The 14,788-nt window shown below is 34.6% G+C and overlaps 1 protein-coding gene across 2 annotated transcripts in view; it reads left to right on the top strand.

Moving 5' to 3' along the window:
- DYNC2H1 (dynein cytoplasmic 2 heavy chain 1) overlaps positions 1-14,788 on the top strand; it is a 145,427-nt gene that overhangs the window by 64,302 nt on the left and 66,337 nt on the right. For both annotated transcript variants that reach the window (XM_039718294.1, XM_039718295.1), the window contains exons 68-75: positions 1,864-1,998; positions 2,753-2,896; positions 4,518-4,607; positions 6,142-6,207; positions 8,371-8,421; positions 9,883-9,960; positions 11,107-11,238; positions 12,593-12,665. In XM_039718294.1, coding sequence (XP_039574228.1) covers positions 1,864-1,998; positions 2,753-2,896; positions 4,518-4,607; positions 6,142-6,207; positions 8,371-8,421; positions 9,883-9,960; positions 11,107-11,238; positions 12,593-12,665 — 769 coding nt within the window. The remainder of the gene's footprint in view (positions 1-1,863; positions 1,999-2,752; positions 2,897-4,517; positions 4,608-6,141; positions 6,208-8,370; positions 8,422-9,882; positions 9,961-11,106; positions 11,239-12,592; positions 12,666-14,788) is intronic.

Below are 14,788 nucleotides of genomic sequence, written 5' to 3'. Positions count from 1 at the left end.
GGATTAGCATAAAAGAATAGTTTTTGCAGATTAGACTGGCCATTTATTACACTGGCCCACAAGAGAGCTGGAGAGGGGCTTGTTACAAGGACTTGCAGTGACAGGACAAGGGAGGAATGGCTTTTCAACTGCAAGAAGGTAGGTTTAGTTTAGATATTACATGGAATTCTCTGCTGGGAGGGTGGTAGGCACCAGTTCCTCTGGGAACCTCTGGGAACAGGTTCCCCAGAGAATTTGGAGATGCATCATCCCTGGGAGTATTCAAGGCTAGTTTGGATGGAGCTTTGAGCAACCTTATGTAGTGAGTGGCATCACTGCCCATGGCAGGGGGTTTGGAACTAGATGGTCCCATTCAACCCAAACCATTTCATCATTCTATTCTATGATTCTATGATTAATAGCTCAGTTTTAGAATTTTGTACATTTTTATGTGATTTGAATTTCCACATTTGCTGTCCCTATTGAACTCCCTACTAATTCTCAAATACTAAGGTCAGCTCTTTCTTAAAACTCTGATTTCTCCTACAGGAAGAGGGAAACTTGGCTCTCTAATAAAATTCCATATCCAGATTTTACCATTTTAACACCTTATTGTCTACCAGAAGCTGAGGATTCAGAGATGCAACAAAACAATTTCACTTTAGCATTATTTATGGGATCTTGGAACTCAAAAATCTTTTTCATTTGTCTGATCTGAATTATCAAGTAGAAAACATTAAGAAATTGATGCCTAAGATATCTGCAACAGAAAGCATCTGAGTAGTAACAGCAAGGCTGATTTCAGTTTTGGAATTTTTGTTAGCAAGTTATCCTGAAGTCAGGATATTCTTTGACCCTGAAGAAAGAAACCTAAGGCTCAGTGGAAACTGACAGGTGGACTTCGTTAACAAAGAAGTCAGTGTTGGATGAGATCTGGCTGAATTTAAGTTAATCTTAAGGCAACATTTCCATTCTCTCTCAAGTACTGTACTGATTTCCTTCTAAAAGCCTCAGAGTAAAGACATGGGTGCTGTCTCATAGCTCACAGTATGATTCTTCATGGATGAACTGGACTATCTGAAAAAGCAGGTGATCTTGTCCTAAACTTGTTTCAGGTGGAGAAGTAAGTGCATTCTACTACTCTAACTGGTGAATCTGTGCCTCCAGATATTCTAAAATGATGTCCTACAGGTGGTTGCTCAGAACTGATTTGACTAACAAGCAGCCAGTTTTCAAAACAAATATCTTGATGTGTATTTACTGGAAGTTAGTAAAAACCTTAGATATAAATGAACTATTCAAGCTTTTCCCACTTCTTAGAAGTGAGATTAATTGCTTTATCTCATAATTTAATGATGAGAACTCAGGAAAAATGTGGGGCAATCTCAAGGATTTTAAAGTGGTCTTTGATTATGAAACTTAAATTGTTGTAATGTGAATATTCATCTCAGTTGGAGATGAGAGTTTTATGAGAACTGGAATGCTTTTGAAAGAAAATGAATTCATGAATGAGTACAGGAAGTTTTTACAAATAGTTAACTTCAGGTTAAATGAGAAGTTAAACACAAGAAAAAAATACCTAATCTGTATTTACTGTGGGAATATTATTGCCTAAGACTCTGATCATAGAAATCATTCTCAAAAGCCTGCTGATAACCTATGTTTCAGAATATGGCAGTCTGGATTTTTGGAATATGTTCTGGAGCTCTATTTTCCATATTTCTTTAAAAAATATCTCAGTTTTTGGAGTAACCACCAGTTTTCTAGAGCTCTTGAAATGCATTCAATGATTCAGAAATACGTACAGATCAGAAAGGTAGCTTCCAAAATGGTTACTTTATGGGATTTTCTTAAAATGTAACATAGATGAATTTCTTCTTCCAGACACTTGCAACATCACAAGGCAATATACTAGAAAATAAGGATCTGATTGAATCTTTGAATCAAACTAAAGCAAGCAGTGCACTCATCCAAGAATCACTGGCTGAATCTTTCAGGCTTCAGAGCTTCCTTGATAAGGTAGAAGAATATTTTAATCTTTTAAGTACTGTTTTTCCCCTACTAAAAATGATAATCTTTTACCTAGATTTGATACATACATCCATGGGGTTATAGGATGAGTAACATATTATATTAGTTCTTTTTGGGTAAATGATATTTTGGATATGCAAGTACATGCAGTATTTTCAGTAATTAAAATGCTTTGTTTTGTATATGCTGAGTAGTTACACAATTTGAAGTCTGCCAGTTTGAATTAAGGGAATTTTGGCAAGTAATGGGTTTTGACTTTATTTTTGCCATCCACTATTGCAAACATTATAGTTCATATGGGTGTTTTTGCTTAATATGCCCCTTGCTACTGGGAAAGTTTAGACCATTGTTGATGCTATTAATCTGACATCCTGTTTTTGTGACAGATTGCAGAGTTTTCTTCTGTGTTCTATTTGTTTAGTTTAAAATTTCCCATTGAATTTTGGGATGTGTTCTGTGGTGGAAAAGACCTTAATGCTCTAGGGAATAATTTCTAACATGTTCTTCATAATTTAAAGGATTTTTTGCTAAAAACTTTTTTCTTCCAATTTTGAAATCTCAGTACAGTGTTGAAGTCTGTCGTGCTGATCCCTCAGTTTGAAGGCTTGGAAAGGATTCACTTTTCTAAATCAGTGGGAGTCTTAGGAATATTTTCTTGGCGGGCTGAGTAAATGTTTATCCAGTAATCAGTAGGTGGCAGTAATGCACCTGGCTTTTTAATGTGTGTTGTTTTTCTCCACAGGAGAGGGATGCCTATCTCCCTTTGGCTGAGAGTGCTAGCAAGATGTACTTCATTATCTCTGACTTGTCCAAAATTAATAATATGTACCGCTTTAGTTTGGCGGCGTTCCTGCGGCTTTTCCAAAGGGCTCTGCAAAGCGAGCAGGTATTTGCTCTTCTGAAGCTGCAGAAGAGTCCATCTGCTTTGATCCTTAGAATTTATTAGTCACTCTGGACATTTAAAAAAAAACAAACTAGAAAAACTGATGATGAAGTGTATAATAAGTAGTGATGCTGACCTGTTGTGCTTTAGATGTTCAGAATACAGGCACGTGGACTTCTAAATTATGTTGTATATAAATCACAGAATTTCTCTACCATCTGAAAACAAAGTAACTCTTTCTGATTTCAGGCTTGTTATTTGTCTACGGTGATTTAGGAAAACAAAGGCTGATTATAAGTTTACTGAAGAAGGCTTTATTTAAATAAATTCATGATTTAAAATGCTAATAAAGCTAATTTTATCAGCAAGGGGTAGAATAAGGAAATACCTCTATTTCTACATGGTTCATTTAACCCGAAGGAAGGTCATAACTTTATCTACTTTTTTTACAGTTTGTAAGCATGCCTGCAGCTTGTCCTGTTTAAAATGTATTTTTTATTCTTCTGTATTCTTAGGCCAGTATATTCTTATTGTAGCAAATAATGGATTTATCTATTGTCACCTCACTCCTTAGATCAAAATACCCATGCTGAGTAATAGTGCATTTTCTTTTTATTAAGCATCTCCAAAATTCTTCATATTTCTCTTTGTTTTTACTTAGAAAGTCATTCACCAGCCTTTCATCGTGTTTCCTTTCGATTCCCCTTTGTTCTGGCATCTGTGATTACAGCTCTCCTTCAGCTCCAGTCATTACTAGGAACACAGTTCTGACTATGTGAACTGGCCCTCTTTGAAGTTCCTATTACTTCTTTTTCACAACATGATGTTTTAGCTTCTTGTTCTTGTTCTCACACTCCTTCATAATTTTTTTTTTGCCTATAATGTTACCTATTTAAAGCCCAGCTTCTGGTTTTGCCGTCATTGCTTGCCTTTTTTCCTTCTCCTCTATCCAATTTCTCATGCCACAAAATCTATTAGACATGGGAAAGGTATTAGGCAAATCAATTACACAACTGCCCTTCTTAAACTCGTCTCTTCAAATTCCAGCATGGTAGAAAGGAAGTCATACTACCTCTAACACACTCCCTACCCCCCAGTTCCTTTCTTCTTTTGTCCTGTCTTTCAAATTTTTCCCTGTTAGAATTAGTCTTTCAATCTATGAGCTTTGAAGGACAGTGTACACTTACTATTTTTTACAATGTTCCTTCCAGTTGGGCCAAATTTGACCAGAAGTTTAATAACTACACTTAAGATCAACATACTTGTTTAGTAGTATTAAATGTAGTAATTCAGTTAATAAGCAATTTTTATCAAGTGAAAATGATGAGATTTTAATGATACTAATGTTAGGAGAAGGAAATGTACTCTCATTCTTAATGTATTTCTCCTTATATGCAAAGTTATATCATGTTCATAGTCAAAACATTCAATAAATTTCTTAATACTTCAGCATGAATGTCCCATTTAATCATTGATAGCTGCAGTTGAATTTAATATGGTTTTAGAACTAGTAAAGTAACATGTAAAGTCCAGATTATTTGTGTTATTTTGCTGAAATTTACAAAGTACGTGGAAAGTTTTTTACTGCCACAGGAATTTTTGAAATCTGAAATTTCTTTTTTAGGATTCAGGTAATACTGAGGAAAGAATCAAGTTGCTTATTGACTCATTGAAACATACAGTGTATGAATATGTTTGTCGTTGTTTGTTTAAGGTAAGATTGTATTTTTTCTGGCTTTTATACAGTGCACTGGGTTTGAAAGTTTTCTTTCAGCAGCTCATACTTGATCTATTTCGAATAAGCAGTATTGTGTAATAGATGCAAAACATTACACTATTAGTAATTAACATGCTAAATGCAGACTTAAAATCAGTGTATGACCAAATTAATATTGCTGATGCACCTTCCTCCACAGAGCTCTACCTCTCTGCCTCATTCTGGCTTCAGAGTCAGTCATGGGCTTTGCATTCTTCTGAGCACTCATTTTCTGTTTGCTTTTATTCCTTGCATTCCTAAAGATATGGTTTTGTGTGATTATTTGGCAGGTTTTTTTGTATTTTTGTTTGTTTTTTTTTTAAAAAAAGAAACAGAAGTGGGTTTGTTGAAAATGTTGAAAATTGTAAAATTGAAAGATGTTGAAAATTGTACACCACCTTCTACACCTGTCCCCCAGTCTAGCAATGCTGTATTGAGGGGTAGCATTTCTTTCTAAGGAGTTTTGTTTATCAAAGCCCAAGTGGAGTCTCATGAAATAGTCTCATAATAATTAATGTTTGTCTTGAAGTCATAAGTATGTGAAGCCTTCCGCTAAGTTATTACACCTTGTGAATGTGGAAGGCAGCAATTTTTATATGTAAGAAAAAAGTAGAGAGTTCAAATGCAAGACAGAGAAGAGATTTCTAGTAGGAAAGATTTTAAGTGTAATCAGACTAGAGCTTAGAAAATACTGAAAATGTGTTAACTGTGCAGCTTCAAACTAATGGTTCCTCCAGTTTACTATTGTGTTCTAATACTGGACAGCACAAATAAACTCTTCACACCATCCACAATTCACTGCTAATTCTGCCTTTTATCCATGAAAATTTGTAAAGACTGCTGTGACACTGAGGCTTTACTAGTGTCTTCATAAATGCTATAGCTGATACGACTTCATTCCCTTTGGAGGATGCTGGAATCAAGAAAAAGGATTTTGTCTGTCTGTGGATATTATTTATGTGCACATAGGCTTCATTAATGCTGCTAAATGACGTGGTGCCAAGAAATTTTCCTGAGTGCTTGAACTGGCCCATCTTTCCTCTCTAATTTGTCAGAGCTGCTTTGGTCTAGGCTACTTAGTATTCTAAATAATTCTCGTTCAAATTTTGGATACTAGATCATCCAGGGAGCAGCCTAATATGCAGTTGTGTTATGGATTTGCTTGCAGACCTTGTCTGAGAAGATGAAAAAGTTAAATGGTGTGGTTTGTTCTCAATGTCATATGATGTTCATATTTATCAATAAAATGAGAACTTCAGTGCCTTGCAAAACTTGATTCTAATTCCTAGTAGGGGCCTCATTACCTTTCACTTTGCAGCCCACTTTAAGGTAGTTTTTGTCTCTAACTTGCAAAGGGATGTAGCAAATTTGCATTATGATATATGTCACTAAGTCATTATTATGGAATTGGAAGTGTTTTTTAAAAGAAATGTTACTTTTAAATAGAACTTTTCCTGAGTATATAAATACACTTTTACTGTTTTTATTTCAGGCTGATCAGCTGATGTTTGCACTACATTTTGTACGAGGAATGCACCCTGAGCTTTTTCAAGAGAATGTAAGTGCTAAAGAAGAAAATGCCCAAGTATTTTACTCAAATTTATTATGAAGAGTAAATAAGCAGATAAAAAGTTTTTGTCAGTAAGTGTAGGACTTAGTTGTAGTTTTCTGTAGTGTAGTCAGATTAATCCTATAAAGTCTGCCTGCAGTGAATCAGTATGCATAATTGACTTAACACAATTGGTTAAACGTGGCTGATTATCCTGAGTCAAGGCACATTTAATTATCTAAAGTACCTCCATGAAATGGAGAGACAAATCTATGGCTTTCTGTACTAGAAGCTGGAGACGAGAAGGGACATCAAATGGTAGTAGATGTCAGTTCAATAGAGGAGAGTCCATTATAGAGATAAAAATCAGATCATATATTTGAAGGAAGTAAACGTGATTATATGAAATTATTGAAACTTTATTATATGAAATATGTGAGCTTAAGGTACAAGGTTCAAAAAATCTGTGGAGTCCTCAGATGAAGGAGTTGTTTCATGGTAAACATATGGATTGACAAAGTGAAATCCCAGTTTTTCAGCAATGATGTGGCCTCATAGAAATAACTCATCTTCTTAGCAGAAGTTTATCTTGGCTGCTCTTCATTATCCAAAGTTTGCTATTTGATATTTATTATTTGATTTGAGCTTCTGAAAATATCTTGCTTTATCTTTCTTGAGTTTCTAAAGTCATGAAGGCAGCAACCTGCAAATAGTTTTCTGACTAAATTAAGTCCTGGCTTTGTGTTTATAAAGTACAGCCTTAAGTGTTGGTTTCTGTTGTTTAGCATGCATTTCCATCAACTATTATAGCTCTTAGACAGCTTAATCTAGGTCATATATAATGCATATTTCTACAGTATCTGAATACTCAAGAGAGAGAACAGGCAAATAGTATCAATAATTTTTTTACTTCTCTGAAAGGTAAAATTTATTTTCATTAAATTGTTAAGAGAAGTGTGCTTGTACAAAATATTTAGTGAAGAAAATGAAGCTGAAGTGGTTATTCTTTAAAAATTATTTCTTCTAAAGCTTTTAAATGATGAGACTAGGAATTGCTTAATATGCTGCTAAAGCATTTAGTATTCTAAGTCCCTGTCCCAAAATAATTGAACCTTCTGCACTTGAATATTTTTTTGCATAGCGATATGGAATTTATAGTACAACTTCAACAATGTTCTATAGAATGCCTTGGTTCTCAGTAGGGACATTCTCTTTCAGAATCAATATGTATAGATTTTTCTGAGGTAGTTTTATATTCCCTGTATATTGTCCTTCTTCTTTTCTTCATAACACTATTGCACAAACCAAAAAATACTCCATGCATTTTTGTGTGCACAAGCATTTTCTTTGTAACTGGGAGATGAGCATCAAGTTTGTAGCTGAAAGAGTGAGTTGTTTCAAGACACAGTGAGACTGAAAGAACTATGTTGTTTCAAGACACTCAAGTTTGTAGCTGAAAGAGTGAGTTGTTTCAAGACACAGTGAGACTGATGGGTGCAAAGAACTATGCTGGGGTTTGTATCATCAGTATTACTCTTAGTTAATTAACTTCTAAATTTTTAATGTTAATATTGTCTTTAATAAAAAAATCTTCATTATAGAATATAGAAATTATTTATGGAAAATTTCACTTATGAAAGAATTTTTGGTCTGTTTCTTGCCACTTCCAAATATAGGATTATGTCATTTCTAGTGGTTTTAAATACTTGCCTAATCTGGTTTAAAATTATTTAAAATTGTCTTCCTGGATACATATACAAAGTCTAAAAGTTTTAATCATACATAAATTCAATCATGCTTTCTATAGTTATCTGTTCTGTGTGGGCTGCTGATGTCCCACCAGGCTGGATGTGTGTCCTTGCCAGCCACATTTGTTGTTTCCTGATAGTCTGTAGATGAACAGTCTGGGTAGGAACTGTGGGTGCTGAGAAAGTATAGAACTTCCCCTTTGCTTCTTTTTCTTATAAAGCACTACAGCCACTTAGCTTGGATTCTGCAAAAGGAATTACATTCTGGTAGCATCATCTACCATTTAAAAATGTCTTGAAACTCTTTCAGAATCTAGCATTTAATTTGTTTATCTTCCTGCTCTGCCTACATGCTACTACATATTAATCTTAGTTCTTAAAGGTGTCTTGTGACTTATCTGAGTTGTTCATTTATTCCATCCAGGAATGGGAGACTTTTACAGGTGTGATCATTGGAGACACCATCAGAAAATCAGTAAGCTACATTTATTTTCGTATTTTGAAACAAGGAATACTTACTTTAATCCTGACAAGTTAAAGTTTTATTCTTACCATGTTGTTTAATTAATTGTGTTCATACATTAAAGATAAAAGTACTTTTCACATAGTAATATAAAGGTATAAATTTATTAAAGAATTTTTGAATATGGCAAGTAGCTTTTTAATTTGAATTTCTTTTTGCCTTTGTTTTTTTTTTTTTTTTCCTATGATCAGGATGGCAATTTGAAATTGCATGTTTGAGGAGGTTTTCAGCCCTCTTCTCTAATTAAAATCAGTATTTCTGAATCCCTCCTTCTCCCAGAGTCATGTATGAGTTGTACTTTTTGTAGTTTTTCTCAGGCATCTGGTTGCTAAATTGATCCTTGAAATGCAGTTTCTCTAGCCATTAGATGGCTCAACTGCAGGCTTTGCATTTCAGTGTGACTGCAGAAGTCCCCCTTTATGTGTCTGGAGTCACTGTAATTCAGTTAAATGTCTGTGAGCTGAGTGATTGTCAAGTATTTCTTGCTGTAGGCCATTTTCAAGGAATGTGAGATCTGATTGCATAATGGAATTTAATACCAGTCTTACCTCTACCCTACCTAAGGCACAATCCATAGGTTTTGGAAGGATTGTGCTTGTGTGCCCTTCAGCCCAAATGAAATGTATACTGCAGACTCATGTCAAATTTATTTCTACAATGGCTTCCAAATTTCTTAGTTTTGTTCTTTCTCAGACTTTGTTACTCATGGCTGAGATACTCTTTCACAAGAAAGCTTCTGTTTTTCTCTGCTGAGCATTTCAAATTACTCTTAAAGTTGCTCACTCCTTGAAAGATCCAAATACATTTCCATGCAGGGACTCCTCAGACCAGTTAATGTGTACTGTGAGATCTTTTAATAACAGATGATATAGTGAATACAGAAATTCCACTGGAGCTTAAGCAGTGTTGTTCATCCTTAGAACTTCCTCCATGCCAGACATCTAAAGAGCAGAAAAATAGAGCTGTGGCCAAATAACCAGTGCAGAGATGCTCAGAAATGGTGTTTTGCTCTTTGTGTGAAGAACCATCTTCATGATTGCAAATATGTGCAATGGAGTTGTTTTTTTGAAGCCAGTTTCTCAGAGTGCCTATGCTGATAGCCAATCATTTGTGTCAGTTGTTTTTAGTAAAAAAAATTAGTTAGAATTGAGTGTGTCATAAGGATGCTCTAAATGGGTAAAGTATTTTCAGGCTAAAGTAGCTAAGCAAGTGTTAATGTGAACAGTATGTCTCATATTTAAATATTTTGGTAGCTTTTTTTGTTATACCATTTATGAATTTAGCAAAAGGTCACAGAAAGATTTCTGTTGTGAATGTCATTAAAAAACATGGGTTTCACAGTCTTATTACTGAATATAGTGTTTCATAAAAGATTGTGTAGCTTACATGTGTGATATAACTTGCTTCCTTAAGGATTCACAAAGAAGCGCTCGTGACCAGGTTCCCTCTTGGATAGAACAGGACCGAGTCTGGGCAGTAGCATCTTTGAAGGTATACATCATGTGGTCTCTTGAATTTAAATTTAAAGAACTTTGGTTTTGGCAGATGGCAATTTGGACTTGAATACTCATATATGTATTTGTCAGGTCAAAAGATTTTGTTGTTTTAAGCTGTTTATTCTATCTTCCAGAAACTGTGGCTTAATATATAGTCACCTAAAAAAACCAAAGGTGTTTTTTGTTTTTATTTTAATCTCATTTTTCTGAGCCTTTTTCATGAACATTTCTACCCCATCTATAATGAATTTCAATGCATGTGAGTGAACCTGCCATCTTACTGAGATTAGAAAATACTGCAAATCTATCCGAGTTCTACAATTTTTATAGCTAGGATAATAGAAGAAAAATTACAAACAATATTCAGTTGTAGATTTCACTAGTGTAATGACTTTCACAAATAATTTTGTACTAAAAGTCATAAACTGTTCAGAAATTAATATTCTCCTCATCAGATTTCTCTGTACATCTTTGTAGGTGTTTTAGAGTTTGTGATTGCTCAGACTGAACTAAAACAGAAACTCTTCCTTGCATTGGTCAATGTTAAAGTCCTTTGATCCTGAAGGGAACTAAAGGAAAATATTAGTCCTGAAATTCTGTCTTATCCTCTTCTCCTCCTGCATGTAGCTCAGCAGCAAGGAAAAAAACCTTGACTGTTCTTTGGCAAAGACTTCTTTTGCTTAACCTAAAGTTCACTATTTAATTTCTCTTCAACCAGGAATCGGGAGCAATCACAATAATGGTGTGGCAAGCATTATAGTTAGAGGTTTAAACAAATAAACAGAAATTGAGTAACTGAATGAATCAGTAGCATGCTCTGATAGCAAACCATTACTGATAGCAGATAGCAGATCATATTTAGAGGAAAGGGCTTAAAGGTAAAGCCCAAAGTTTAAAATCAAAGAACCTTAAGGTTTAAAACTAAAATTATAACACAAATATAGATTTAGTCTTTCCAGGGAATAGGTAAACAAGTGGTTAATTTTAAAATGTACTCTTTTCTTCTCTAACTCCAAGGATAAAATTGAATTTTGTGATTTGCACAGTAGTGGTTGTAGTCATATTTGGAAATAAATGAAAACATACAATGCCCAAATGGCTGTTCTTCTTTACAGTTAAATCTACACTATTTGTTTTATAGGTTTCTCTCCCAGGTCTCTATCAGACACTTTGCTTTGAAGATGAAAGTCTGTGGCGCACTTTTTCTCAGAGCTCTGTATGTGAACAAGACTTTCCATCTCCTGTTGTAAAAAGAATTTCGTTGTTTCAGCAGGTAATCTTTCGATTTGTAATATTAATTGTGAGTTCAGCAGTGAAAGTAAATTTTACATACAGGCCTGGTTGAATTATAAGCAGTGACAGTATCTACACTGTCCTGCAGTTTAACTAATTTTCTTAATCTGAGAATTCTATAATTTTTTTACTGTAGTGCATATTATTTCTCTGTCATCTGAGTCTTTTTAGTGTTGATATATTAGCTGCAACTGAGTACACTCTCTAAGGTAACAAGTTCTTTAGAAATATGCACAGAATTAATTTTATGAATAGGTATTAAAATTCTTTCATGGTTGCTTTGTTACTGCTGGATGTGTCAGCTTGTTGAGCATCTTACTTAACTGAATGTGCAAACTCACACATCTGACACAAAATACAGTAACAGCCTCTGCTTCTGTAGAATAGAAGAAATGAAAAATGACTTCTGAAAATCTGGTGATAAAGAGCACACCAAGAATATGGGGAAAGCTAGTTCCTTCTTCAACCTGAGAGTTGCTTTCCACTGGAAAAGAAAAATATAGTCACTTCTGTGTTTATGAAAAAAAGATGTTGTTAATTACTTTTAAATGATGCTGTAATTTTTCTTTTGAAGTTACTTTACATGAAAACATCCAGAGAAAGGATGGGGTGTTAGACAATGTAGTTCCATTTGGAGTTTTCTGTGGAAGAGGAAAATTTCTGCAATAGCATGCATGCAATTTAGGAGCAAACCATTTTGGAAAGGAATTTGTCTGAGTCATATGTAATTCAATGAAATGCTGAAGACCACTTCTTATGTGTGCAGTGTGTTGTCACAAAATGTCTGTATTTACAGGAAAGTAAATCTGGAATGTTCAGTGCATCTTGTTTCTTGTACAGAAAGTATTAAGAATTTTCTGTTTATCAAATATATTGAAACTACATTTTTAGATTGATGTGCTGCTCATAAATTAGTTTGAACTGAAACCAGAAATATTTCTGTTTCAAGTAGGACATTGTTGCCTATATATGTGCACAGAATTTAGATGCTAGTATAAAGCTAAGTGTGCTTTCTGTCATTCTAGCTACCCACATAGCTACTTTCCTTCTAAAATATTGTAGAAAAGTTTGTAGCTTACAAGTAGACATTAGGTATAGATCTATCTTCTGATTCTATTGATAGAACAAGCTACATACAAAAGAACAATTACAGTTGATGATCTTGAAAAGGAATGATCATTTAGCTCTATATATTCAGAGAAAATAACTTTGTTCTGAAGATGAATTCAAAGAATTCATCCTTTTCATCCTTCCATCATTCATCCATCCTGCATTTTAAATTATCACTATACACTTTTATCAACTCATCTCTGCTGAACATATTTTATTTTAAGGTACTTGTGGTCCAGGCTGTCAGACCAGACAGACTACAGAGTGCCATGGCTCTTTTTGCGTGTAAAACCCTAGGTAAGTTAAATTTTCACCAGGGTATTTCTGCACAACAATTACATGGCATTTTTAGTCCTATGTTTCTCTTTTATATTATAGTTCTTATGGAATTCCTAAGTTTTAGCATATGAAAATATGCTGTATGTGGTTTGCTGATTTTGTTCTTGTAAAATATTCTTAAAAGTGCATTTAAAATCACTTGGTTTATTATGTACAGTGATTGAAAATATAATAAAAAGATCTGTCAAATTCTTTTAATTAATTCTTGAACACTGGAGTAATCAAGAAAGGAAGATAACTTGTTTTCTCAAAGTTTTGCACTGCATCAATCTCCTTAAGACTCAGATTTTCCATAAATATTATTTTATGTAATTTACCATTTAAAGACCATTAGGTTTGAGATTTTATAAATTGATTCTCAAAAGAGTATTTCATATCAATCATTTTTGTAGAACTCTTGGTCTGTAATACTTTTTACTGTCTGTTTAAAAATACACATTATTTAGAGAGTGGTTCATTGCTACAGTTGTCTATTTATCCTAGTCAGTCAGTTTTCTCTCTCAAGTCTATTATATCCAAAGTTTGAAACCTGTATGCCAAATAATCTTAATATTGCGGTACAGCACACAAAAACCTTCCTTCAGTTATTAGCAGTTTTGAGTGTCTCATCGGGGTGAGCACTGTAAGTTTTAAAAGTCACTTTATCTTACTCCCTTATGCTGTCTGTGGACATTATTTGTTGCTTAAAATTGGCTCCATATCTGTCAGCCAGACTGGGATTTTCAGCATTAAGGTATAGCTTATCTGTCAAACATTATTAATAGATAGAGAGGGTATGTTGGTCATGGTGACATGGCCCATGCTGACAATGTCCCTGCCTGCTGGACTCAAATGACAAAAGTGATCTGCAGTGTGTGTGGCTCAATATCCACAGAGACCTGAATGCAGAGTAAATTTATTTGCTTGCTTACTCTCTTCCAAATCTTAATGCATTACATAAATTACTTGTGTTGGGGCTGGTTCCTTGGAGGAATGCTGCACAAGGGAATGCTTTTGGTGAGTGAAGCTGCAGCCTCACCAAGGAAAGCAGAATACCATTGATTCCATTTGGGTTTTCAAAACCAGTAAATCATCCACAAATCACCCACAGATTTTTCATGCGTGTCAGTGAGATCGGCGAAATCCTGATTATCACTTTCTAACCAATAAAAAATGTCATGCTCGTATGAATATTTTTTCATAGTTTTTTTTCTACCTTGTCTTTTTGAGTGTCCTTGCCCTGAAACAACTTAAACAAACTGTTTCACATAGTTCTAAAGGAAGCCATTAAGTTTCCAGTATTGTTTGGCGGCTTTCCTGTGAGAAAAAATGAATTCCAAAAGAGATGTATATCTTACAAGAAAGCCTTTCAATTATGTTTTATCCAGACATTTTTTTTCCTTTTCTCACTTTTTACCTATATTTTGAAATTTATGGATGAAGAGGGAGTAAAATAATTTCTTTTGAGGATAATGTTAATAAGAATTTTCTATGAATGTATTTTGTAACACCTGAAGCATGCTTTTTTTCTTTATTTTACATGCTATACAGAAATGCACCATAGTAACAGCCTTCCAGTGCACAAGAAAGCTGGAGGTGGACTTCTTACAAGACCATGTAGTAACAGGACAAGGGGGAACAACTTCAAACTGAAAGAGAGTAGATTTAGATTTCTGTTAGGATGAAGTTCTTTCCTTTGAGAGTAGCGAAGCACTGGAACAGATTGTCCGGAGAAACTGGGGATGCCCCATCCCTGGAAGCATTCAAGGCCAGGCTAGATAGGGCCCTGAGCAACATGGTCTGGTGGAAAGTACCCCTGCCCATGGTGGGCGATTGGAACCAGATGATCTTTGAGGTACCAATACAAACTGTTCCATGATTCTATGGTACAAATTATCATTGCATTGCTCTGTGTGCAACATACAATGGCTCAAGTCTGAAAACAGGCTGCATCCTCAAGGAAGAGTGTATTGCATCTTTTAGTAGTTGTGGCATAGATGTCACTGATTTGGGCTCTTCTGTCTTACTGTATGTTGTGATTTTCTGTTGCACCCAATGCTTCACTGGTTAAATGCTGGTCTAAAGATGCATGAAAATATGTG

The sequence above is a fragment of the Passer montanus genome, unplaced genomic scaffold (assembly GCF_014805655.1).
Source record: "Passer montanus isolate IOZ18808 unplaced genomic scaffold, ASM1480565v1 scaffold4, whole genome shotgun sequence".
Taxonomy (NCBI): Eukaryota; Metazoa; Chordata; class Aves; order Passeriformes; family Passeridae; genus Passer; species Passer montanus.
Note: the sequence above shows the minus strand (reverse complement) of the source record. Positions and strands in the feature narration are given on the sequence as shown.